Source organism: Conger conger, chromosome 5 (assembly GCF_963514075.1).
Source record: "Conger conger chromosome 5, fConCon1.1, whole genome shotgun sequence".
Lineage (NCBI taxonomy): Eukaryota > Metazoa > Chordata > Actinopteri > Anguilliformes > Congridae > Conger > Conger conger.
Window position 1 is genome coordinate 42,261,126 of NC_083764.1, and position 27,675 is coordinate 42,288,800.

Genomic DNA, 27,675 nt, shown 5'->3' on the forward strand with positions numbered 1-27,675 from the left:
GAGATATTCAAACCACCCTGCCTGGCACCAACAAATCACTTAGATGACATTTCTTCCCCAATCTGACATTTGGTTGCTTTTATGCATTTAGTTGCTGCCACATGATTGGCTGATTAAATATTTGCATTAACAAGCTGGTGGACAGGTCTACCTACTAAAGTTCTCAGTGAGTGTATCTACCTCATATATATCTGTTGCAATGAATATTAATATGATATTAGATATGCTTTCTCTCACATTGCACAAATAATTACTCTCTGGACTGTAATCAATCAACATTTGTCCTTAAGATAATACAAGCCTCATACTTTTCTTTACAGTTTTAGTGATTGTTCAGCTAATTGTGGATTCTTGTTCCAGCCTTAATCAATGAAGACTACACATTGCCATTCAAATAATTCACACTTGTTGAAAAAGGTTATTGAAAAGTACACAAGATAGACAATGAGCTGCATGCTGCAAAATATAGTTATTTACTTTGACAAGCCATGGATGGATGGTAAGCCAAAGTTAAATAAACTATAAAAGATAATTCTGTTACTTCCTAAATATTTCTGATAACAAAAACCAGTTGTAAAATGTACAGTGTGCTATCAATCACTACATGTATTTTGTTCCGTAGTTGGCAGAGAAATATGAATACGCCCTCTTCCTGATTTCCTTTATCATTGCATATGCTATTTGTCACATTAAAAGCTCTTTAGGCAAAATATTATAAAACACAAAGGAAAACTGAGTAAACACAAAACATTATTTCATTTTTAAAAATCTGTTATCAAACCCCCATATCACCCCTGTGAACAAATATTGCCCCCTTACTCAATCAACCAATTAACCAAATATAGTTCATAATTCAATTCAACTGGTTGAACACACCATGGCTTGATTGCAGCCAGCCCTATTTAATGTAAACCTCACTCATATTGTACCTTACTATCAGAGTAAGGTGGTCACCACAAAGATTCTACAAACACACTATGTCACGATCAAAGGAAATTCCAGAAGTGATAAGAAAAAAAGTTTTCTAAGACGCTAGGACTCCACCTCCACCATACATTTGGAACAGTTGGGAATCTTCCCAGGAGTAGCTGGCCTGCCAAAAAATTCTCAAAGTGAGCAGGGACAACTCATCCTAGAATTCACAAAACAGCCCAGAAGAACATCCAAAGAACTGCAGACCTCTCTAGCCTCAGCTAAGGTCAATGTCCATGACTCCATAATTGGAAAGAGACTGAGCAAAAATGGGATTCATGGGGGAGTACAAGTGTTTTCTGGCCAGTGCTAACCAAGCAAAACATCAACGCTGATCTCTCATTTGCAAAAAAGCACCTGGATGATCCCAAAGCCTTTTCAGATAATGTCCTATGGACAGATGAGTCAAAAGTGGATCAGGTCCCATTATGTCTGGCATAAAGCAAATACAGCATTTTGTAGTCAGAAAATCATACCAATAGTCAAACATGGTGGTGGTAGTGTGATGATGTGGGGATGCTCTGCTGTCATGTGAACTGGGCAACTTGCCATTATTGAAGGAACCATAAATTCTGCTCTGTACCAGAACAATCTTAAAGAGAATATCCAGTTATCTGTCTGAGCTGAAGGTAAAGTGTAATTGGTTATGCAACAAGACAATGATGCAAAACACAAAATCAATTCCACATCTGAATGGCTGAAATGAAACAAATTAAAGTTTTGTTCAAAGTTTGATCAAAGCCAAAGTCCTGAGTCTAGTCAAAGTCTTGAACTCAATAGAGATGCTGTGGCAGGACCTGAAACTAGCAGTTCATGCTCAACCTGTATCGGAATTAAAGCAGTTCTGTAAAGAAGAGTGGGCTAAAATTCCTAGAAAAGTGGTGCAACAAGTTAAGTTTAAGGAGGATTACTTTTTCATGGATTTTATGGGTGTTTAATAACTTTTTTCATGTAATAAATTAGATAATATATCTTTTAAAATGTGTCTTGTGTTTACTGAGGTTCCCTTTGTCTAATATGACATTTTGTCTAAAGATCTGAAACCCTTCACTGTAACACATATGCCATAAGAGAGGAAATCTGGAAGGGGGTAAATACTTTTTCATAGCACTGTAGCATGACTTCAACATAACAATACTATATACCTATCGTATATAGTATTGTACAGCAATTAAACCATATGAGGTCATTGCTTAGGTTATAAGAGACAAATCACTGCATTGTTTAATCATTACATTATTTATGATAGGGACCACTATGGTAGTGATTTAATTTTGCAACTATCACAATATCATCCTAGTCGTTGGGTCTCTGATTTTCTGTATGTTTCAGCAGGTAATGACATTCCTGCCCCTCCCACCATACAGTTTCCCCCACTGTTCCCTAAGGATCATTCCTCATAGCATATGATGGGGTTTTCCCTTTTGATATCAATGGTCTCAAGCTGCCTCTCGCATCTTGTTTAAATTCTGTACTGATACACACGCCATAGTTTTACTGGCAGAAATTCGCTCACAGCCAAGTCGAGAGACGAGACGGACGCGCGCTTAATATGCAGACGCGGCTGTGCGTGCTCGTACTCGTTACCAGAGCTTTCCCCCACTGAAAAATGAGATTGAGGGGGTGAAAGTAGATAGCTAGTCAAGGGTTCAATGCGAAGGTGGCGTGCTACAAACAATAAAATCTGTTTTGATGCGTGTTTAAGGTTAGTAAGTAGAGAAAGCCTACTCACTCATGGAAAAGAAAAGTAACCGGATACAGGTCGTTGGCTGAATTTTAATAACCTAGATGCCCCCAGCACGTTAAACGCAGCTGGTAAAGTTAGCTGGCTAGCTAGCAAAGCAGTTGGTAAGAGGAAAAACCGGGACAAGAGGGGAGGGGGCGAGCGAACCAGCGTCGTAAACTGCCCGGGACTATGCTACTTTCAGGATCAAATTTAAGATTTGGGATGGATTGAAAGTTCTGCGAGTCTGATCTGACACCCAGAAAGGGTATAACATTTGAATCAAGAAAAGCGTGTTTATATGCAATGTTTGTGTTGCTGGCGGGGCCGGTTCGGCTTTGCTGTGGGACAGTGTCGCGGTGTTGGCCCCACTCTGTTCCGTGGGCGAAATGGGGCTTATTTTTCCTTTTGCTCGAAGCAGCGATCTCATTTGCCAAATCCAGTTTACCAGCTATCGAAAACAATCGCCCAAGTGTCAGCGTCTACATGAACGAAGCCGAAGTGAAGAAGCTTTTAGGTATGTATTGATGCATTGGCACTAAATTGTTTTGATTTCTTTGCTGGACAGTTTGGCATAACGTAGTTCATCACTTGAAGAAAAAACTGGCACAATGCGGATTTAACTTGAGGAAACGTGGCTTTACTTGAGAATTACGCTACTCGGAGGTTTTACGACGTTTCAGGCTAGAATGTGCTTGTCTGGCAACTTGATACATTTGCAACAGTAAGCTCCTGTAATGTAGCTTTTCCAAGTCCTTATAAGTTTGTTTGGTTTATTTTCGTAACTCGATATACGATTTGGGTTCATGGTAGTTGAAAGCGTTTAATTTGTCTTGTAACGCAGTTTTTTCTGTAATCAGTAGTTCACAATTTTGGCACTTTTAACAACACGTCTTTTTTCGTCGTGTGTATAAGTGTATACGTTTAAAATATTTATCCTATTTACCCTATTGTGGTCTGGTTTAGGCTACTTCAGACTTCTAAAATTGAAGCGAAATTGTACTTTTGAGTTGTATCAGTGTGTGGATATGTCACTGAACACTCACCATTTATATCTATAGCTCACCGCATACATGGAATTTAAGATTGAGTTTAATTTTCGGCTAATTATGTCCGCTTTTACACTTTCATGTTTGCTGTATGCATCGATTACGAATGTCATTGTGTTATCATTGACTGGGTGTGTGGATGATTGTGTGTGCAGGCTGTATATATTAAAGCGAGAAGGAATGGCAGTGAGACGATGACGACAGTTTGCGCTTTCCCCCTGTAGGAAACTCCTAGTCGTAAACTACCTACATGTGAGGCACGAGAATGCACATGAAATATTAGATGGTATCAGGTTCTGTAGAATGGCATCTTCAGATCCAATGCCGTCTTGTTAAACTAAGTGGTCTTGAACAATATGAGGTATTGTCCAGGCTGACAGTGATGATAACAGAATTTCTATAGTCAGCCTACTACACCGGGTGCCCCAATAGGCACAAAAAACAAAGCAGGGAGGAAACGATAGCCTTTAGACTGCATTGTTTTAACGTTTTCTTCCCTGCCTCCTTTTGCAAATAAATTCACATTCACAATTTAGCGGTTATGCTTGATATATGTGTAATATATATATATATATATATATATATATATATATATATATATATATATATATATATATGCATATAACTTGAATAACAGCAATATTCATTATCAGAATTCATTATCATGAATAAACTTGCTTTCCTGCAGTGCAATTAAATCGATAAATTTGTAAAGCTAAACTGGTGAACAAATGGTTGTCTTGATTTGGGTTCAAAATATGACCTGTGTGGGAAATGAAAAGAAAACTGGCCAATGTCTGATGGCACTTATTGCTATTATTATAGGCAACATTCCAGCGGATTTATCTGAGCTGAGAAAATAACCCTGATTCATCTGTGAATGGCTAGTGTGCTGTCAGTGCATTGAGGACACCCTGAAAAGATGAGGAATTCTGCGTACTGGGCAAGTCCAGCCTGCATTTTAGATTTTTACATTTATCCTTTTCTGGTACTGCTTAAAAGTATTATCTTTTGTGGCTATTCTTCTATCTGGATGATGATAGAGCCCCTTAATGACCATGTTCTTTGTTTCAACCGTGATTAACTAAAAAAAGGAAGCATGAAAGGATATTTGCTGTTAAATTTGTGTACACACACTCTTATTCGGAGGGATTTTCATGCATAAAGGTTGACTTAATATGGAAAACATTTGAATTATATTGATAAAACGCTACTTTGTGTTGGCTAATAATAAAACAAAAGCAACTAGTCTTACAGATTTTTTTCAGATAGCTTGCTTAGGAGTCTGGCTGGTTGACAAAGCAAGGCAGCTATACAGCTAGTCAACTATGCTATCAAGCATTGCTTGCTTGTCAGAGCTGGAAAGTTACCAACAGCTGAACTGTACATGATCATGAAGCTTTAAATACACTCAGTGAGCAATTTATTACATAGACCTCTACACCAGCTTGTTAATGCAAATATTTAATCAGCCAATCATGTGGCAGCAATTAAATGCACAACAGCGTGCAGACGTGGTCAAGAGGTTCAGCTGTTGTTCAGACAAAATGTCTGAAATGTGATCTAAGTGACTTTGACTGTGGAATGATTGTTGGTACCAGACAGGGTGGTTTGTGTATCTTAGAAACTCCTTTTCTCCTGGGATTTTCACACACAACAGTCTCGAGAGTTTGCAGAGAATGGTGCGAAAAATGAAAAAACATCCAGTGAGCAGCAGTTCTGCAGGCAAAAACATATGAATGAGAGAGGTCAGTGGAGAAGGGCCAGACTAGTCGAAGCTATTAGAGTATGCAGAAGAGCATCTCTTTGAACACACAACATGTCAAACCTGTAAGTGGATAGGCTACAGTAGCAGAAGTCCAGTAAGTCTAAAAAAAAGTCAAATACCTAATAAATTGATCACTGAGTGTATATTTTGGCTGTGTCACAACTGGGGTTATATTATGCCTACATTATCGATTTAAATATTTGACAACTTTTGATTAGGTTTTCTAAATTGCATACCATTAACTAAGTTATTAAACGAAATGTGCGAGCATGAGATGTTTGCATTTTGGTCATTTGCAAATGATTGAATGTCTAGAATATGTTATTGATACTTTTATGGATACCATTGCCAAAGTTAAGTATATATAAATAACAGACTCATTTCAATTCTTGATGGCCTGCTTGAGCTAGAAATGTAATGATCTTTGTTCACACCCGCGGATTGTCTGCAAAGTTCAACATCGGCTTGACTAATCGGTCATTCTAATATATCTTTCATCTTGTATATTTTTATGTGTATAAAGGCCTATACTGTGTCTGTGTGTGTGTGTGTGCTGGTGCTGGTAAAAGGTTAATGACACAAAAGTTATATTTGTTTTTATATATGATCAGTACACAGGAGACAGTAAGTAGAACAGGAAGTATCCATCTCTGTACCCATTAAAGTACACTCAGTGAATCTAATAACAGTTGCCTGCTATATCTGGGGTAAAATTGGGATGTCTTTTAAAATGTCTGAGAATGAAATTTTAGAATAAAATGAAATTGCTGCATGCATCATTTTTTAAATTTTAACATGGCTTCAAGTAATTTGATGCTATAATGGGAAACATATGCAAGAAAGACATGAACCAGTTTGAGTTGGGAGGAAAGAATCTTGCCAGCAGATCTGATGTAGGCCTAAACAAAGCAGCTTGGTTTTAAAAAAACTTGGCCAAGTGCATTAACACCAGATCTTGTCACTTATTTTGCTGGAAAGGTTTGAGCTTTTGAGTATTCAGGTAAGTTATGTTGGAGTTAAGCCTTTTGTGGACAAAAATGTCAAAAGTGTTGGACATTTTATTCAGTCAACATTGAAGTAATTTGTTTTGTTGTGTCTCGATTGTAGCCTAGTTTTAGAACAGGCTACATTAGTCATTGGGAATGGTGTGTTTTAGCTATAGGGTGTTTTTACTATATCTTCCATATTGGAGGGATTTAAGTGGTAGTCTTTAATAGCTATTTATGGGAGACAGACTATTCTGATTTAAGGTCACATTGATTTTAGTAGGATACATCCTGATTGGTCAATTCTGTAAACATTTTCATAGGTTTTGCAGGTTTAATTATAGCAAAAATCTTTTTGTTTACTCAAATTGAGGAGAATTGAGAGTGCCAGAGAGTTTACCGCTGTGTAGCTGGTTTGTATTGAGGGTGGAAGTGTGCACAACTTCTTATCTCAATGTCCACTTCAAGATGTCTCCAGTGTGTACATCTAGGGCTTTTATTGACTGGTAATAGTGTATGTAAAGCCCATAGCCCTTTCCCTATTGGTCCACACACAGTAAACATCTGTAGTGTCCAGACCACTCCTGTGGAATGACCTTTCATTCTCCAAACAACCCTGTTCTATGCAGGTGTTCTGTTCTTTGACTTATTCCAAATGCTTTTCTGAATACAAGTGGATTTGGCTTTAAGTTTCAGGTTTTCTCTTGGCATTCCCAAAGGCAGTGAGCCAGAGTACAGTGAGCAGCTCTCAGTGAGTTGACACACATGGGTCTGAATCGACACTCTGGTTTCAATTTCCCCCACCTTGGACTGCTCCATTCTCTTGGACACTGGTTTCCTGTGATGCCATTTCCTGAATTTGCCACCATGTGAGGTCTTAAAGCCAGGACTTGTTTTATGCCGGTCATCCTATCAAATCAAACGTTTTTGAGGTAGTAGTTTACTATGTTGGGCGTTATGATACCAGATCATGCAGATGCTTTCATGCCTTTTGCAGAGGTCATGCAGAGGTGTGCTTGAATGTCATACTAGTCAAGCCTGTGAATACAGTGAAGCCTGGTTTACATTTTTCGTAGAGAAGGGAGGGGAGCCGACAGTCTGCTAAACTGAGTGCTGGAGACAGAAGGCTGCTGTTGTCATAGAGGCTGACGATCTCTATAATGGCCCATGGAGATTGCTTCAGAGATGCACTCGAATAGAGTTTAATGTTGCAAGTTTATTGTTGCATTTTATTGTGTTTAAAAAAAAAAAAAAAAATCTATATATACACTGATGGCAATACCCATACTTAATTTTAAGTATGTACTCTTTCAGTACCTTTACAAAATAAAGGGCAAACTTTGACTTTTCTTTTGGTGTTTTTCACTCGCAGATTGCAATGTCTTTCACAAAATGCGCCTATTGAAAATCACGAATAATCGTCCATGATTGCGCCTACCCTTTAATAACTATGGTGACTAGCTATGGAGATCATGAGATGGTTAAATGATTAACAGAAGCATATACAACTTTGTTTTAGTTAGTGTACCCCTACATAAAGGAGTATATAAAAGTATAGGTTACTTAAGTACATCAAGTTTGCACTTCACATTATCCACGTCAAGGTTCCAACAGGGCTTCGCTATATACCCTATTTTTAGTTATATCTGTATGAATTTGCGCAGTGGTGTGCACTTTTGCAGTTCAGATATCAACAGAATTTTATTGTATTAAAAAAAAAATGCTCGACTGGAGTTTGTATAGTAACACTTTTAGGTTCACTATACATTTTTTTTCTCCCCATTTCATTCACTACTGTATATAACAACATTCAGTGTTCATGTTCCTAATAAAAATAATGAAATGTAGGTATGTTACTGCATTTGGATTGATCCTTATATATAGGCCTGCATGTGGCTTTTGGCATCTGTATTTCTTATATGCTTATAGTTTTTGGAGTGGTTTCAGATGACTGATTTCTTGCATTGTTGGGGAAGTCTGGCTACATTTTTGTAGAATCCTAAAAACCAGTGTTTATTTGGTCATTCCATCAAACAGGTAAGGATTTATAGGTGGATAAGCATCCACCATTAAGGTGCATTGATTTCCTAAGCCAATTGGCTACATATGAAAAATATTATGTTCCTATATAACATATACAAGGCACGGGGAGTGAGGTTTGTGCGATTGAAAAAAGCCGTAGTGGAATTTATGGCACATGCCGTTTACTTTACGGGTAACAAATTGCAGAGGATTTCCCCAGTGAAAGCCAATAGCAGCATTCCTTAGAATCCATTCAGTCACAGGGTCCTCATTAAGTCTGACCCAGTATGAAACAGCCTTTTTGTGTACTTTACTATCAAAGCAGGCCTTAGGTAGTGCCGAAGTGTCACTCGGGAGGTTTATATCCTGTTTCTGTCTCAGATCAATGGTGATTGATTACAGATTGATAAACTGATTTACTGGGTTCACTGGAGCGCTCAAGTTTTTTCATTTTTATTTTTATTCTGTTCTGTAGGTTCTACATTTATAATCATAGGCTAGGCAACATTTTTGCAAATGGGAAGAAGGGTCATTCCGTGAAAAATCAACCAGAGGTGTGGGTGGGTCACCACTCCAATTTTGCTCAAACGCTGTGTAAATGTTATTTATATATTCAATAGAGGACATGCAGAGCATTAGCCTCTCAATAGCGTTCTAGAGAAATTTGGCTCCTTCCCATTGGGGAGTTTTTTCTCGCCAGTCTTTGAGGGTTTTTCTCCTTCTAGGGAAATCGTTTACCTCATATGCTATTTGGGGGCTTAGGGCTGATATTTCCCATTTTTATTCCTTTCTGTTTACTATGTGAAGTGTCTTTGAGACAGTCTACTGTGAAAAGCGCTATACAAATAAAATTGAATCAAATTGAAAATAAAAGGCGGGTGGCACCCAAAAACTTGTGTGGAAATTGGGGTTTGTGTGTCGATTTTGGAGCGTCATATCTTTGCCATTAATGCAGGGAAAAACCTGAGAACATGTACTCCTGACTCAATTGTCTGTTTACTTTCAGATTATGAATATTAATTCCAATTTTCATAATACGATTCAGAAAAAAGTTATGGTCTTTCGGAAATGCTAAATTACACCACTTTTTTTTCAATATTTCATTGCTTACAACATCAGCACCACTTGGTATATGACTTGCAAACTTCTAAGACTAGTAGATATTTTGGTTAAGAGCAGACACTAGCAAAATGAAGTCAAATGGGTAATCTTCTGAACAATTATACAATGCCAAAGTTGGATCCGGCCAGCAAATAACCAAAAAGTGTTTGATTTAACCAAGTTGTTGGTAAGGTGAAAAGTTTCAAATCAAAATGAAACTTTGTGTACTTTAAAAGATATAATAGGCTGACATATATACATTATTATGCTTGATGACATGTTTTCAGATTTTGCAAAAAGTTTCGACTTCAAACTTGACACCACTTGCAGGTTACGTTTTGGGTTCCTCCCCCACTTTAAGAGCCATGTTGAACGACAAATCAAATGATGCAAATGTTTTATATTTTCTCTATTGAATATATAAAGAACATTTACAAAAAAAGTTTGTAAAATTGAGCAAAATTGCAGTGGTCACCACCCAAACCTTGATTTCACGGAATGACCCAGTCATTTGGGTTATGTTTGCTGTCCATGCATTTGTAGATTTAAATTGGTGTAAGAATGACCTTTTCTAGTCTTTTCAGTGGATGAGAGGTGAAGAACATTCTTGCGTCCAAGTCTTCAGCTCTGACCCTTCTACTTTCCACCGCCTTGCTTTAAAACCTCTCGCTTCTTGAATCTCTGCATGCCAGCCTACTGCTGCCTTTTACTTTCTAACAGAACTTTGAAGCCCTCCTGCGATGTTGCAATGTTCATTGGCAGCACCTCACTAATGTACAAGTCGTTTTTCAGGGTAACCAATAAAGTAATTAAAAGCATTTGCTGGCTTGCTTTCCAACAGTCTTTGTCCCTCACTTACTATCCCTCTGTAAGTTCCCCAGGCCTTTGGGAAGGTTCAAATGCCTGTTCCATTGAGTTTGGGCTTGTACACCCCGTTTAACCAGGTTACTTCTGTCCTAAAAGTCAGGTTGTCTGTGGACGCGATTTGGAGATGTCTAGGTGTAATGACTTGTCTATCCTTGTTCTGATTAAATGCAGTATGGCACATATAGTTGGTCTTGAGGTGAAAAGCAGATCCAGTTCAACGCGTTTCCTCTGCCTCTCAAGCCCGACTCGAGCCAGCAGGATGTCCGCCAGATCATTAAACGCCCAAACATTAAACTGCTTTCCACTATACTGTTTCAGGCTGTACGAGAGGTCCTGCTGAGTGTGGTGCTTTGGGGGAAAACGCAGCTCACATTAGCCTCACTAAGGTCAGGCTACGGCCCTATAAGAGCCAAGTTTTTTCACCTGTTAGATGCCGACAATGCTGAATTTCCCTGAAGACAGACGCAGAGCGGTTAATCTACAGTTGGATAGTTTTGTGAGGAATCATCAATCTGGCAGCATTCAGGTCTCAGGTGTGTACCTACTCTATGGAACACTTGCTGGGAGAAGGCTTAATCAGCCCTCTGGTATCTTTATTTGCTCTTGGCTCAGGCTCAGGCGGCATGGCTCAGGCAGTAAGGCTGTCGGAGGGTTGCCGGTTCGATCCCCCGCCCGGGCTGTGTCGAAGTGTCCCTGAGCAAGACACCTAACCCCTAAATGCTCCTGACGAGCTGGTCAGTGCCTTGCATGGCGGCCAATAGCCGTTGGTGTGTGAGTGTGTGTATGAATGGGTGAATGAGAAGCATCAATTGTACAGCGCTTTGGATAAAGGCGCTATATAAATGCCAACCATTTACCATTCTTCACATGGATGCGCTCCTCGATATTAGGGGTGTGACCGGTTAAATGTTTAAAATCAATTGCATTGGCAAAGTTTACTGTTGCATGAAAGTATAACCCAAATTGTATTGAAACCATTGGCATAAACGTAAAATAATTAGATCAGTGGCTGTGGTATCTGTACAAAATCACAAAATCCCACCAGACCTTAACCCAATTGAGTATGCATTTCACCTCCTGAAGAGAAGATTGAAGGGAAAACCCCCCTGAAACAAACAATTGAAAGAGGCTACAGTAAAACCCTGGAAAAGCATCACAAAAGAAGAATGCAACAGTTTTGTGATGTCGGGTCTCAGGCTTGATGCAAGCAAGAGATATGCTACCAAATATGAAGTGTTATTTCTTTTCATTTACTTAAATACTCTCTGTTCCAATACTTTTTCTCGCCTAAAAATTGGGTGGTCTGATACCAAAGTTCTAACCAAAGTAGTTTAACACATCTAGGTGTAAATACCAGGAAATGAAAGTTGAAATGCCCCCCAAGTGTATTCAGTGTACTGCAAAAACAAAGTAATTGGCCTTACTTTTCCCAATACATTTGGTGGGGACTGTATTCAGAGGCGTTGTATGTAATGGGTTTGTAATACCCTTTCCGCTGACATTCACACCAGTCCGATTCAGCACATTCGTTACCTGCGCTTCTAGTTAGTGCTGATGTTTTGGAATATCTTTTAACATTTTATTTCCGTCTTTGAACATAGTGGGTCACGGAAAACTTATTCCATCATTATATGGGCTCAAAGTTTGGTATGCGCTAATTTAGACTCAAGCCTAGTCGTGGCTGTCTTCTGGGACCCCATGGAAGTGGGTTTCACTAGCTGTGTGAAGAATGAGCAGGTCTCTCCCCAGTGGCGTCCCCCGGTTTTAGCAGCTGGAATTGGCACGAGTCTTTAAATGTTACACCAGCGATTGACGCCCACCGCGGGCTGAAGCCCGTGGAGACGACCCTATGCACTGGACCTGGCACGCTCGCAGGAAAGCGCCGCTCTGCTAACTCCTCTCAGCCTCTCACAGCCGCTTCCTCTCATGTCTCCCGAGACGATAATTCCTCTCCCAGATCTTAATCTTTCATGGTATCTGCATGGGCTTTGGAAAGCCTTGAGTGCTTCAGCAGCAAAGACCTAATCCTTTTGTGGTATTTACTTTTTTTTGGTTCAGAAGTCAAACTGATTTATGTTGAGGCGGATCTGATTTAGGTCATTTTTCCCCTCGCCATCTTCTCTTTAACAGCACAGCCTTGCTTTGGATTGTGAGGTTTGTATGTATACTTGTCTGTCTGCTGGTTCTGATTACTGGGCTTGAAGTCAGTTTGGCATAAAGCAAACAAACAATGGAGGCTGTTTTTTGGCTGCGATGAAGCCAACGGAAACGAAAAGCTCTCCGACTTACTGTCTGTGTGCAAGGAGAAGAAAGCAAATTATTGCCATGTATGCTCATTTTGTAACCAAATACAATTTAAAGGAAAAATTTAAATCATCGCACATCTGTTTTGCATTAAATATTGCCCTGTTAAATTTTAGTCCCGCTTGTGGAGTATGCGCCGGTTTGACTGACTGGACTGGGTTGTGGGCCTCTAACTGGTGAGAGAATATCAGAGTGATACTGCTCTCAGTGAAGGCATGGTGGCCCCTGTGCGCTTTCAGCTAAACCAGGACCGAGAAACTCAGCTCTCCGAAACGTGCTGCCGGTTTTTGTGCTACACGCCCTCAGAGACTCCAGCCTTGTGGATTTAGTAAAGAACGGTGCAGTGTGAAATATGCAATGGTTGGGCATTTTGATGATGGGGCTTATTTTCATCATAACTGGCTGCTTGCTCATACACAGGCTTCTGGAGACCAGGTAACATGATCTGGTTGTGACTCAAGAGATTCAGAGCAGGGCCCACCAGTCTCTCTAACAACATTCATGTGATGCACAGCATTACAGGAAACTCTTGAGAAGTTTTACAGGTTTGGGCACAAGTTTAAGAAAGGAGCTAGCATGCAGGCTAGAACATTGGTTAGAACACAAAGTTAAATTTGGGTTGGAACTAGGGATGCTCTAATATGAATACAATACAGAGTTACGATCATTTATGGAAAATGCTTATGTATGGCGATTGTTTTGTGGTTCCATACGTTTTCCGTTTCACGGTTTATGTTTATGTTCAACAGCGAGCAACTGGTCTCTGGTCCACTCCCCTGTACTCTTACTCAGTAGTAATGGCACAGACATTGATTATTCTCCAAGGTTCCTCTAAGTGCACACAAGTTCCTGATATTTAATATTTTGTCATGGAGCTGCAAAGTCACTGTTTGTCTCTTGTTTATACTGTCAATAGTAGCCTATAACCTAAAGTCACCACAAAAAAACTACCAAAAAAGCAGGCCTATACAGGGAAACATGAATAGGGAAAAAATGAAGTGCAATTATTTTGTCTGAAAATTTAGACCAATTCTTGGATTACAAATAAACAATAGACTGTTTTCCTCTTGATTGACCATCGGTTGTTTTGCCGATGGCCGGTTGTGCAAATTGTTAGTTGTAGTTTTGCCGATGGCCAGTTGTGCAATAGTTTGCTGATTTATCAGTACATCCCTAGTTAGAACACTGGCTAGCCCATTGATTAGTCGACAGGCTCGATGGGTTAGGACATTGACTAGAACACAGTCTTGTGATCCCCCACACGAAGACAGCAGTAAAAGCTACGGTTCAGTGTGATGTTCCTCACCACACAGTCAGTTAAGATTTGGTGTAATAAACACAGTTTTATGTGTATGAGGCTGATTTCCTCTCCTAGTCACTGTAATACTCTGTGCTGCAGGATTTGTATTTGTTGGTTTGACTTTCTGGGAAGTTGGAGGTTTCCAACATCTAGCAAGGAAATTGCCTTTCCAAAACGGAACATGACTTTTATACTGGAAAAAAAGCCTACACTGTCATCCTGTTTGTAATAATGCTGACAATCACACATGAAGCTGAGGATGTTGATGGAATGGTGTCAGATAGCTGTATGGCTGGATAAGACAATTGCCTGTTGACAGACAAGCTGTTTGCTTTAAGCGGAATCCCACACAGGCGGTGAGTTGAAAGCTCCGGAGGGGCCTTTTGACTCTGTGTTCTCTCCCTGGTCTGTCTGACCCGTGACCTGCAGCTGGGCTAGGTCGAGCAGAGTTGGTTGCGGTTTGTGATGGAGCCGGAGGTGATGGGTGAGGATGGTGGCAGTATTCTGCCTGCTTTCCGTAGATAGTCCTATGAAGATGCCCTTACCCACCCCCACTCCCACTGAGATGCTACCTATAACGCTGCAAGTAGAGTTGATTGCCTTTGTGCTCAGCTTGGAATCCTCACTAAATACTCATAAGGAGATGGCAGTTCTGACTGTGCTTTGTGAAGAAAAGCAGCACTTCTTTGGACATAGTAGGAGGTTATGGGGATGCCAACGAATGTAGTCACATCCCTCAATTCTCTGGGGAATGACTCGCATGACTTGTGCTCTTTACTCTGGAATCTTGTGCTCCAACTTGTGTTCTAACATGTGCTCTAGCTTGTCTTATAATCTGTGCTCTTGCCTTTACTGTAGACCAGCCTGTGCGCTACCCGGTGTTGTGTTCTGTGTGGTGTGATCCTGCATACATAGTGGCCTCTACATACAGAGCAGAACCAGTGTTCGTCTGCATGCCCCCACCCCCAAACACACCGGCAGGGCTGAACCAGGGGGCCTCTGTTTGTCTTGGAGTGCCTTCACTGGCCTGACAAATCGCTTCTCCTCCATGGTCGGCTCCGTCCAGACACAAACGATATCTCAGTGATGTTTCCGAAAGACAACCAGGATTTCTGCAACCTCCTTGTCTCCTGTTTACAACCAGGGGCTCAAAGTCATTTATCATCTCTGGTGGCGTCACTTGGTTAGACTTCAAGGAGCTCCGAGCTTTGGTTTGGTGCCGTGCATGCAGGTATTTATATAGTAAGTCCGTTTTAACTAGCAGGTTCCGTTTTTTTAAGCATTTCCCACCTCACCAAGGGTTGTTGAGTGGGGTGATTCTGTCACTCCTTCCATACCAGCTTTCACTCTCCTACGCATTCTGTTAACATCCGCTGTCGCCACCATCAGCATTCTCCATCCTCTCATGGAAATTTGACATCCCAAACCAAAACAAAAATGGAAGTTATGAAACAAGTTTGGGATCCTTGTACTATACTATACTATATCTATATAGAAGGCAGCTATACTTCACTTATCTGTCTCTAGGTCATAGCCTATATGGTATTAAAATTCACTACACAATTTAGCTGTTGTTAACAGTTTAAAACTTTTTTTAAATTATTTTTTAAATAAATTTTATCCGATTTTTTTCCCTTTTTCTCCCGATTTGGTAGCAAATTGGACCCCGTCTGATTCAATTAGAGCTAGTATTAGATACACCGCCCACACCCCGTCCCTCGGCAGCCAACGGGAGAGCGACACGCCTTCTTCAAGCCGTCTCGCCTATCAAGTTGTAACCGTGATTCCGAGGCGCCCGAGGTGCTTGTTTTTGTGCGGCGATCTACTAACCCTGCCAAGTCCCTCCCTCTGGAGCAGCGAGCCAATTATTGCTGCTCCACGTGAGCCGGCCAAACTTGGCTTTTTAACAGTTTAAAACTTAATATAAGAAATCATATTTTTGAAGTTGTATCTCAGCAATACATCGCTACTGAGAGTGGCTTTGGCTGTCATGGTGATGGTCAACAGATCCACATCTGGATGGATTTCCAACAGAATTATGTAAACAGTTCTGCTCATTTTCTGCATTGATTTCTGTTCTAAATTAAAATCAACTCCATTTTTAGATTCACACAAGATGTGAACGCCACATACATTTTGGGGAAAAATAAATTACTCTACTTTTTTATAGACCCATAACCCTCCTCAATTGTGATGTCAGAATAATTTGCTCAGAACCCTTGCATGGGGTCTTGAACCCTTGCAAGTATGTACATATCTATGGGCCTTTTGGCGTAGTTCAATGAGAGCTAGAGGAGAAATCTCCTGGGCTTGTCCACTTTCCTCGAGTCCCCTCCCCCATGGTTCGCCGCAGCTAAGCCTAAGGGGTCGGGGGATGGGCAAGTTTTCCTCCCTTTAGAGGAGTCTATGTATGGTGGAGCTGGCAGAGGGGGCAGCAGCACGCGTGGTTATAATTAATGGAGGAGCTGCCTTCCTGTGAAAGCCAGACTGCATCCATTAACCCGGAGCTGGTGAAACGTGCTGTGGCAACCTGTGCCGCGCTCTTCAAAAGGCCGAGACTTCAGACGGTGTAAGCGATACCTCAGAAACACAGCAGGAAATGTAGATGCCCAGGAAACCCCTGTTCATTAGTGAGTTCAGAGCATGTTCAGAAATGATTGTGGAGAAAAGTAGCCATCTAAGTTTGAGGCAATTTCTAGCATGTCTGGTTGCAATGAAAGTCCCTGCTTGCTAGGACACGAGTAGACACAGATTTCTTACTTAATTTGTGCTACATCCCATGCCCAGCGTAAGGTTCAGATAGAATGGTGGAAAGCTATTTTGTCCTCCACTGAAGTTCCCTCCATCACTGACTCTTTCAGTACCACTTTAGGTGAGTGCATGTACTGTCCACATACATCCAGCTTTGTTTGGTGCATCCCGGAGGAGAGCCGGGCTCATTGACCACCCTTCACCGCCCAGTCACGTGGCCCGTTTCAGCCCATTGTTGACTGGCGGTCCCTCTTTTCACAAAGAATGACTGAAACAGCCCTGACGGCTAAGCCCTATTTTACTGACCCTGTGTGATGGGAAGAAAGGGCTACAGTGCGTCCGCTCTCAGGTTAACTCCCCTTCGGTTATGCACTCCTTTTAATGCACTTCTGACGCCCCTGGTAATCTCTGCTTTTAACATTGACCAATGTGATGCTTTTAGTGATGGGATGTTGCAGGAAAATAACTACACAGTAAAATGCAGGTTTGAAATGCAGCAGTGACTGCAGCAATGTAGGGAATATGCTTATGGGAGAATTTCCAGGAAAGTATATATTTTTAACCCATTTTTAATTATGCTGTTTTAAATGTATAAGCTTTGCATTGCTGCTGTGTCCTGCTTACTTGTCTGTCAGTTCAGACAAACTTCATCACCCAGCATCCCTCTGGTACATTTGCTGCAAACTGTCACTTGGTCTGCAATCTACTGGTTGGGTTTTGGCTCTCCGCCATAGGACTACGTAAGCTAGACTTCACCAGCATTGACCAGAGGAGTCATTGTGAACTGAGGCCTCCATTATTGACTGAAACCCTCTCGTTCTGTGTGAAGGTTGGTGTAGCCGATTATGCTATGCTTCTGGCTACAGTACAGTCTGCGCAGGGCCAGAATTTGATCATGGGGTGCATCGCTGCATTGAGTACCAGTATTTCTCACAAAATACCTGGATGCCCCAAATAACATGTCTTTTTTTTTTTTTTTTTTTTTTTTTGTGGCCTGTTCGTCTCTTATTTGGGAGAAGTTGAGAATCCTCCCCCTTCATTTCCCGTTATTGTTTTATGTACAGGTGGGAGGAACTGAAATGGGGTGGTAGGTAGGTCTGAGGTGGAGTGTTCTAATCAGACCAGATTCTGGAACATGAAGTAGTGCAGCATTGTTTTTGGTTCAGATTCATGAGCATGAGGTAGAGGAGTGTCATAATTTTATCTGATTTGGGAGAGTGGGGCAGTGAAGTGTTCTAAATGGTGACCTGCAGACAGAGCTAAGGCCAGTCTCATGCTTCCTTGTGATTCTCAGCCTTCAACCTCCCATCCCAGCGGCCCCAGGATGTGAGCCAGGCCCTATATCCGCATGCTCAGAGAGCTGTGGGGTGCCAACCAAAGATTTGGGAAAATGCCTCCTGAAATTACTGAAATCCTTGTCTATCAGGAAAAGAAGTTGGAATTAAAGGCAGGACTCTGGCCCGATGTTAGGAGAATGTTCAAGCCAGTTCTCCACAGAGTGTTCCAGAAATCATAAGACACATGCATCATGAACATCATTGTGAATAAAAAAAAACTATAATATGAAGTGACCCAATTACAGTATTTATTACTTTGTTCATGATTGCTATTGTTAAGTCATGTAAAGGCCCATATGAATTGGATTTCTGCTCATTGAAGTTTCTCATGGTCCCCTCCGTTGGAGCTGGAGCAGACTAGCCAGCGAAGGCAGCTGTGGTAATGAACGTAACAGACAGTGTGGTTAGAGCGAGTTAGAGAGAGTTAGTCAAATACTTTTGGTTTTCATAAGTATGTGGTCCTCCAATATACTGACATATACTGATGTACGATGTTCAGCTGAGACTAAAAATGAAGTTTTGGCGATTTGCACTGTATGATAAAAAATAAAATGAGATTCATGCGTACACGCATACATGTGTAAATACACTACATTTTGGTGGGTGTATGTTTCTCAGTACAGTTATTTTTCCAGTTCCTGTTCTTGTACATCCTGCAGAGTCATATCTGCGTGCGCGTGTCTCATCTCTGGAGTCCTCAGTCGGTCCTCTCCCAAAGCCCCAGGGGCCCATTGCGAAGCAGCGCTCCACTGTCGGCCGGGCCTCAGAGCTACAGGAAGTAATCAGTCGCGGCGCGGCGGGAGGCCCCGGTTTCCTGCCCGTCCCCGAGCCCTTTTGCGATGGGTCAGAGAAGCGAAAACAGTCCGAGGGGTCAGGGCGCCCTCCCCTCCCGCTGGACTGGCGGGTCTGACCCAGCCAAAGCCAGGGCAGAGGAAGGAAACGGGGGTGGAGAGTCATCTGAACGGAGCCTTTCACGGGGCTCGAACGCACGGCCTGACGGGTCCCATAATGACGGGCCTGTTCCAGCGGCCCGGTCCGCAGACGATCCGCCGCTGAACCCAGTAAAGGACCACGCGGTAAAAACGGGGTGTTTGTTCTGGAGGTTTGTCACAGTGAAAACCGGCACACTGCCGCTCGTCATTCTCTGCGGAGTATTCCCACACTGACGAACACAAATACTATACAATTAATTGGTTGTGAATGCATGAGTAGATGGCTTGAATGCTGTGGCTCTTACTAATTTAAACGCTTACTCCGGATAAAAATGTTTTGCAAAAGCTTGGGTGGTATGCTTGTGTTTTCCCACCCCAATTCATGAATTGCACATTAATGTGAAAGAATGTATTGACCTATTCACCTGACTAGTTTAACCTCATGGAAGTCCTGTAATTGTAATTATTACATATTTCTCCTGTGATTTTAATCCTGTTTGAATTGTCCATGTATAATTTAACAGATCCGGAGAGTAAACATTCCAGTCTAAATTACCTCCTGTTTTTCAGCCAAACTCCGAGGTCCTTGATTCATACTAAGCTGGTATGAACAGACATCTCTGTAAATGTCATTTGTTCACTTGAATTTTGGCCCTAATTTCTCAGTGCGGCAGATACTGATGTGGAGACTCTGCCGGAGAAATTTGCTTGTTTATCCAATTCTATACACTCAGCCGCCCCAGCATGGAGACCAATTTACCAAAGAAAAATATCAAAGCACTTAGAAGAGGATAACATCACAAATATAAATATGAGATGGATTGCATGTGTAGCCACATATGGTAAGACAACTGCTTGATATGAATCTCCATTACAAATGAATGGGAATATTGTGTTCAAAATAATTTCTGATAATGCAGGAATATTCACATCCCTGCTGTCTATATGATGGTATAGAACCGTACTTGGTTAACTGTGAATGCACCATCCCCCCCTGACCAGCATCAGTAGTGTTCTAGGCGCCGCACTACTTGCAAGTATTCTGAATGTGCTATCAAATATTTAGCCAAAATGAATGACGCCGATGCGTTTGAGTGGGGTTCCTGTTTGTGGTTTGGATATACAGACTGCTGCCAAATATTTGTCAGATAATCTCTGACTGGTTGAAAAGCAGGGATGCTTATAACCCATATGTATGCTCTGCTGCAATTGCCCACATAATGAGTAAACTACGTTACAGTACATCCTCGGGTAAAACTTGTCCCAGGCGAATAGCGCATTTTTAATGAATTATTCATGATTATTTTGATTATTAGAATGCTGCTAGCCAAATTATTCACTTGAAGGGGAAATTCAGGGGAAATTCTTTTCGAGGTAAGTGTAGAAAATTACAGATGTATCCTAAAGTGACTTGCAGAGGTTATTTGGAAAGCAGAGAGACAAGCTCTTTGAAGGAGATGGCTAGTCCCTGGGGCTTTCTCTCAGACTTATTCAAACCTCTGCCCAGTTCCATAAAAAGGGGTAGCCTGTTTCAGCCCAATTCTTGCTGGTTGGGCTGGCAAACATTTCTGTTTGCCAGTCTTTCTATCCTTCATGGTTTCTTTTGTTTTTTTCCAGATGCTCCCTTCCCCCCCCCCCCTTCTTTTCACTCCTCAAAATTCCTCATTCAGCAAGCAAATGCAGAACCTTTTGAAAGTTAACCTGAATGTTTATCAGACAGGCTCTTTGAATTACAAAACCTTTGCATCTGGTAACATTTTAAGTTTAAATGTGGCTTTCCGGCGTGCTTTTCATGTACTGGATTTAAATTAAAAATATACAACCCCAGGTCATAGCATTGATTTGACTTTTATTTAAATGTAGTATGACCACAGTATAGATTCCAGTGCGTACTTGTAACACGGTTGGCAACATTATGAGTACAATTTGGGATGCTTTCAAGGCAGCTTGCCTCAATATGCTAATGCAAGACAGGAAGAACTGGGAAAAGGAAGTGATGTAGTGGTGAGGGGAGGAGCTAAATATTGAGTAAACCATTATAGGGATATGCGATTGGATAGAATGCTGTGTGTCTAGGCTGTTGTTGAGAACAGAAGCCGGACCGTTGCATGCCAGCGTGCAGTGCACTGTGGGAACTGTGTTTGCAGCGAGGCGTCCTTGTTTCTTGTCTGTATGTTCTCCCTCCTGGAGGGCCTGAGGCGTGCGCCCACGTCGCTCACAGTGGGCAGTGCTGACACAAGTAGTGAATGGGTGAAAAACCTAGCACCCTCTGGTCTTCTCATGCCAGCTGAAATGTATATAATAATTTAGCCCTGAATAGCATCCTGAGGGGAGATTGTGGTGAAGGCGAAATCCTGCGTTGTAATCTTGTGCTTGTCTATTTGTTTCAATTTCAAAAAGAAATATATACACTAACAAATTATGTTTTTGGTTGCACTTTAAGTATTGCTTATAAAGGCTTTATGAATCATGTGTAAAGCCTTCATAAACACAACATAATGGCTTCATAAACCATACATAAGCAAATGTCATACTTCATAAAGGGCTAAATGTTATAAAGGATGACTAAGCTATTTAGGATGCTAGGCTAACTGTCCATGATGTAATGAGCATGATGTTGTTGTCTTGTATGTGTTTAAACTTTAAAGAACGTAAATGTATGTTTCGGGTCATTGTCTTGTTGCATGATCAAGGTCCGTTCAAAAAGTTTGGAGGCATTCGGTTTAATTTGAGCTCTGTAGGCTTAAGAATTCATTGTTCTCCTTCTGTCTGCCGTCACATCATCGATGAAGACAAGTGAGTTCCACTGGCAGCCATACTGGCTCAAGCCATAACACCCCCTCCACCATTCACTCTGGTAAATGTTCATCTTTGTCTCATCTGTCCACAAGACTTCCAGAACTCTTGGCATTTTTTTAGGTGCTTTTTAGCAAGCCTTGCCTTTCTGTTCTCCTTCTGTTCTTCCCCTGCTTACTTCCCTCCACTTCAAAACATTGGTCCTAGCCTTCCAAGCAGTTAAAGGGTCTTCCCCAGCTTATCTACAAAAAATCATCAGACCCTACACCCCTGCCAGACCTCTTCGTTCAGCCTCCACAGGCCGCTTGGCACCTCCCCCTCTCCGAACCTCCACCTCACGCTCACGACTACTGTCTGTTCTGGCTCCACGGTGGTGGAACGAACTCCCTGTTGAGGTCAGAACTGTAGAATCTCTCCCCACCTTCAAGCGCAAGCTGAAGACGCACCTCTTCAAGCAGCACCTCTCCCCGTCCCTCCCTACCTCCCTGTGAACCTTAATTGTTGTCTCTGTGATGTGCTTTGTGTATCGGTATTTTTAGTTGGCTAGGCAAGCAGTGTTTGGATAGTTCACTTTGGTCACTTTTGCTCTGTTTGTTTGTTTATTTGTTCTTAAAAATAAATAAATAAATAAGGCCCTCGTCCTTATCTTTGTTGTACAGGTAGCAGTTGGAATTGTACTTCCCTCTAGGGTCTTTCAGCGAACTTATCCCTGGTTATGGGTATGCACTTTGTTGTACGTCGCTCTGGATAAGAGCGTCTGCTAAATGCCAATAATGTAATGTAAAAAAAATGTCTTCAGGGTTATCAGTGGTTTGCAACTTGTAGTGCACCCTCTAGTCCTGCTGGTGTAGTCTCCTGCGTATGGTAGACTTTCTACACTTGCATCCAGGAGAGTGTTGATGTGTTTGGCCGTTGTCCAGGGGGTTTTCTTCACCATAGAGTGAATTCTCCGGTTATCCACTACAGTGGTCTTCCTCTGTCTACTAGAGTTTTCATGGGTGTTGCGTCCCCTATTGAACGAGAACCACTGGGATACACTTTAGCTGGTGAAATTGTGAACTGAATGTCGGGATTTAGACGTTGTGACACAATTCAAATTGGTGATCAGCCAGACTATTACACATGTGCTTTGCTCTTTTACAGTGTGCTGGTGGAGATTAATTTTGGCACATTACCTCATTTAGAAGTGAAACTTGTCTGCCATTCACAAAGGGGAAGAGGGCAGACGCCAAAGAAAACAGACGAGGCGATATCGCTCTTCTGGACCTGGGCCCACAGTCTCGCTCCAACGATCTGTCTCTTGCGAGATTTATCAAAAGTCAGAGGTGTCTTTGAAGTGTCATAACATCCAGACATGTCTAATCGGGCCTCATTTCTAGTGGTGGGAAAAGGTTTCCCAGCGATTAAGCCGTTTTGTAGCACATCTTAAGCATGCCCCCTTTTTGTTAATGCAAAGAAAAACAGACGCCCAAAGGCTACATGTCTCTACTGGTTGTAAAAAAAAATAAAAAAATTAAAAAAAGCGCTAAGCTGGTCTTGATAGTGAACAGAAACGTGAAATACTTTTGGACCTCCCAACCACAATTAAGTAGCCTACTCCCACGAGAGGTATGTATAGCTGTTGTGGCGTTTTTTTCATTACCACATGATTCCCCCCCTTTCATTTCTTTCTGTTTTTTTTAAGGTTCTGATCTGGTGCAAAGCATGCTGGGAATTGTCTGACTTGCTTCACATGGCAGGGTAATGGATCAGGAGTGCCCTGACACACAGAGAGGCTTTTGTTCGACCTGGACAGCGGGTCATCCGGTCTCTCTAATTTTCCACTCTGACAGAAACGTGAGGCTTGGGGCTCTCAGGCGAAGGCTTGTTTATTTTTATTTTTTGTACCTGATTCTAAAGAAAAGGTACTCTTCAGTTTAGATATAGCACTGTTTGTGAAGTTGAATTCATAGCTCAAATATTTCATCATCTTTTTACAACTCTCTGTTGGTCAGTGAGATATATTGCTGGACGGGCCATGCAGCCAGACATAGATGGAGCCAAGCTCTGCTAGTGCCAGGTTTGTGTTAAGGATAGAGACATGAGGAGGACAAACATGGAGACGAGACAAAACAACATAGCAGATTGAGTCACCCTTTAATCTATTGCAGAGAGCCTGTACTGTCCTGTTATCCCTTGTTTCTGTTTTCTTTTGAGTGGAAAATGGGCGTTTGGGGTTTGCACAGATTTCGTATGTGACTTTCTCCTTGGTTATTTGAACATTAACTTTTCAAGTAACCTATCGCCGTAGCTGGCCCTCCAGACAAAAATAACAACACATCTTGTTGTTTATCAGTCTCTTTGACATTGAGGACATTGAGCACAATCAGATGATATTAGCAAGGAAGATATGCTCGGAGATAGTAATGCACTAAATGCAGCTTGCATACCCTACACGGCACGCTTTAATTTAGTTCCCTTAACAGCAAGACCACGTCATGGCAGCTATAATGATCATTGCTCGTTTAAAACTATCTGTAATTATGTCATCACATGTACATTAATGTTGTATTTACTACATATTACTTGTAAGAGAGAAATTGTTGCAAAATATCGGATTAATCATCAAGCAGAGCTTACAAAAGCAGTCTTATCAGTCATTTATGCCAGTAAGCGTTACTGTAGCTATCATTTTAACTATTGTCATGTGATTAAAATGAAGAGATTTATGCCATTCTTCTCATTACAGACAAAATAAATACCCCAACGATCACAGTCGACAGTGACAAAAACAATTAAAAACAGAAATAAATACAGGAATTAAAATTATAACAAAGAAAAAAAAAAACTGAACAGTAAATACAATGTAACTGATGCAAAAGTCTGACCTGAAAATTGCAATAAGCGACACCAAATTGGCAATGAGCTGCTCACTCTTGACTGACACACCTGAGCAGCAGCACACCCCAGCACACACGATGGCAGATGCCAGCCAGAAAGTATGGCCCTCAGTTTATTAGTCAATTGTTTAAACTCACTGCCTATCAGGAATATAGGGTGTTAATTTTTAGTTAAACATTCCTGAAATGCATTTCCATCATGGGCTCCTTAAGAAGAATCTGAAGTGACCAGACAACTGAGAAGTTTTGATATGGAATAATATTGGTCTAACAAAAAAAACAAAAAACATTTTGGCATTGGTGATAAGGAGAGGGAGGGATCCGTGCAGGTCCAGACTCTTTAATCATTCCTAGTGGTAGAATGTGGCTTCATGACACTAATGGATGGAGCTGTCATAAGCCGCCAGTCTCTGACCCATGAATACCAATGACAAGAATGGTCTCTTCAGAACAAAACGCTATCATTTTTCATGCATTCTCTTGACACATGGAACGCACTATTTTTTCCTCCCCATTTCAGCCACCACTTTTCCCAACAGCGGTTCTTAGCCTTGATCCAGGCAGGTCACAGGCTTTTTTTTTTGTTACTCAGCACTTAATCGGTCCGTTAATGCAGCCGATTACACAGTTAACTCGTCTCAGCTGCTTTCTTGGACCTGAACTTCTGACTGATTTTTTAGGTGAAAATGAAAAGCAGCCGCCCAACAGGTTTACCGTTCGCCAAGAATAACAAGGCTAGAAGTGCGAGTTATTTGAATAATATAGCCTAGGCTTATGTGCTTTGCACTGAAAGTTTCCATTCAGTTAGGGGAGATCTTTCTTGTTTTCCAAAGTGTGGATTCCTTCCTTGACCTGGGCAACGGAAATGAAAGTTCAGAGTGTAAAATGACCGGAAAACCACCACGTGAACGTTTTACGAAGATTTTCCCTCGGCCTTGCGGTTGACCACAGCGATTTGAAAGCAACTTGTTTGTACTTTGCCATGACATGGTCTTGGTGGTCACCACTGCCTCATACAAACAAATACACAGGAAAAGTCCACAGTGCTGTAAATGTAATTATCTCTGCTTCCCTCTAATCTAGCCACAGATCAAAGCAAGTCTGCTTTACTGGGAGCAGGTGGGGTGGAGGGAGGTAGGATGCCACCTCTTGTGTTTAAGGGGGAGTGTGCAGAGTAGTGATGGGCAAGTGACATTTCATGAATCCAGTAATGGGAGGAACTCCATCAAGCTGTCAGTCATTTACTTATTATTTTTAACCAATAAAGAGATTTCTCCCGGCAGAATAAACCGTTCATATCAATGAGTATTGCAGTGTAACCTGTTATTTTTGCCTGCTGATTTATGAAGCATCAAGCTTCGTCACTAGGTCAGGGCAGGACTGACTTAGGAGATTCAGAAATCATGGAGTTGTGATCCGTGTCCTCATTCCCCCTTCCCTGGGTGAAGGCCTTCAACCTGCGGCAAGGCCAACGGGACCACAGGGACAAAGCCTGAGAGGGCCTTTTTTGGTCTCATATTTTGTGTGAGAGTGGCTGTGTCTCTCAGAGCAACCACCTAAGTTAGGCAGCTCTGAAATTTGAGCAGGATGCATGGCTCCCACCCCAGGTTACACAGGCTGACTCCCCTCACTTCCTTCACCAGTGGAGAAGTAGAATCATGGGAGAATTCTCGTCAGATTAATCTACAAGGCCCAACTTATTTTCTTTGTGGACATTCACTCTGCATAAGAGCCTCTGCCAAATGCCTTTAATGTAATCTAATTGGACTTGCGTTTGTCCACAGGTGCTTCTCGATCCCCAGTCATATGCCCCCCTCCCCAGCTGCTCTTTGTGTGTGGGTAGCCTTGTCTTTCAGGATTGTTTGAAATTTGCGTGGATCATTTATCTTAACTGTTGGCCACTTATTTTTTTCACTGAATGCACTGGTGGGTTTTGGGCTCTTTAGTGATCTCGGCTAGCAACATTGTCCCTAAGGGGACAATAAATTATAAAGTAAAGTATTGACATACATCTTTGTGTTTGAATACACCCCTCCGGTTCAAAGCTTGCTTTTAATTGAGGAAACTGGTGAGACAGGTGCATAGCAGTCTGTCTCATAACCTGGGGCCATGTGCGGGAAAGTAAAATACATATTAATTATTCTCTGCACTTCCTCTGCACTTCCCCCCAGCTGAGCTTTTTCTGAGATCTCCGGCTCTGCCCCAGTGCCCTACGGGATTTCTCAGTTAATTAGTCATTTCAGAATGGTGGCCCAGTTTGTCCCCACTTCATGTCTTGATTTTGTGGTTTTAAACCTAAATTTTTCATACAATGATCACAGTAAAGAGGCCACAATATGTCATACTGTTGTGATGGCTATTGAATCTAATATTAAGGTCAATTTTGTTGTGTCTTGGAGTCCTGAAAAGATATATAGAATAGCATAACACACGGCTTCTCAACCCCTGGTCCTGTGGGTGGCAATGTCTGCAAGTTTTTACTCCATGCACTACACCATGAGTTTTCACCAACGAGCTTACCTCCTGGGCCAAGGTGCTAAATGGTTGGAGCAAATGCCTGTAGATGCTGCAGCAGCCCTGTCATAGCACTGTAATTGTCATTTACATTTTGGCCCTACCAAATGTATAGGTTTGTTTAGGATTCAGGGCTTTTTCTGGAGCTCACATAATTATTCCTCTTGAAATCTCTGGGGAATAATGAATATTGCCAACTGTCAGGAACGGATCATTTTATTAGTCCAGTTTTGGCTGTCTAATCATCCAACTTGTTTCTGTTGACAGTCTGATTCTACTGGAACTGTTCATTGGATGAATTCACTGATATTGTGGTCTGTTTTAAGGTGGTATATTTGTGGGGTGCTGCATTCTTTACCCTGCGTACCTCTGTG

At 41.6% G+C, this 27,675-nt stretch overlaps 1 protein-coding gene across 2 annotated transcripts in view; it reads left to right on the forward strand.

Annotated features, from left to right (window-relative positions):
• Positions 1–2,559: 2,559 nt before the first annotated feature.
• The window catches only part of LOC133129060 (tyrosine-protein kinase RYK-like), a 60,368-nt gene continuing 35,252 nt past the window's right edge, over positions 2,560–27,675 (forward strand). For both annotated transcript variants that reach the window (XM_061242881.1, XM_061242882.1), the window contains exon 1: positions 2,560–3,212. In XM_061242881.1, coding sequence (XP_061098865.1) covers positions 3,002–3,212 — 211 coding nt within the window. In that variant the 5' untranslated portion in view covers positions 2,560–3,001. The remainder of the gene's footprint in view (positions 3,213–27,675) is intronic.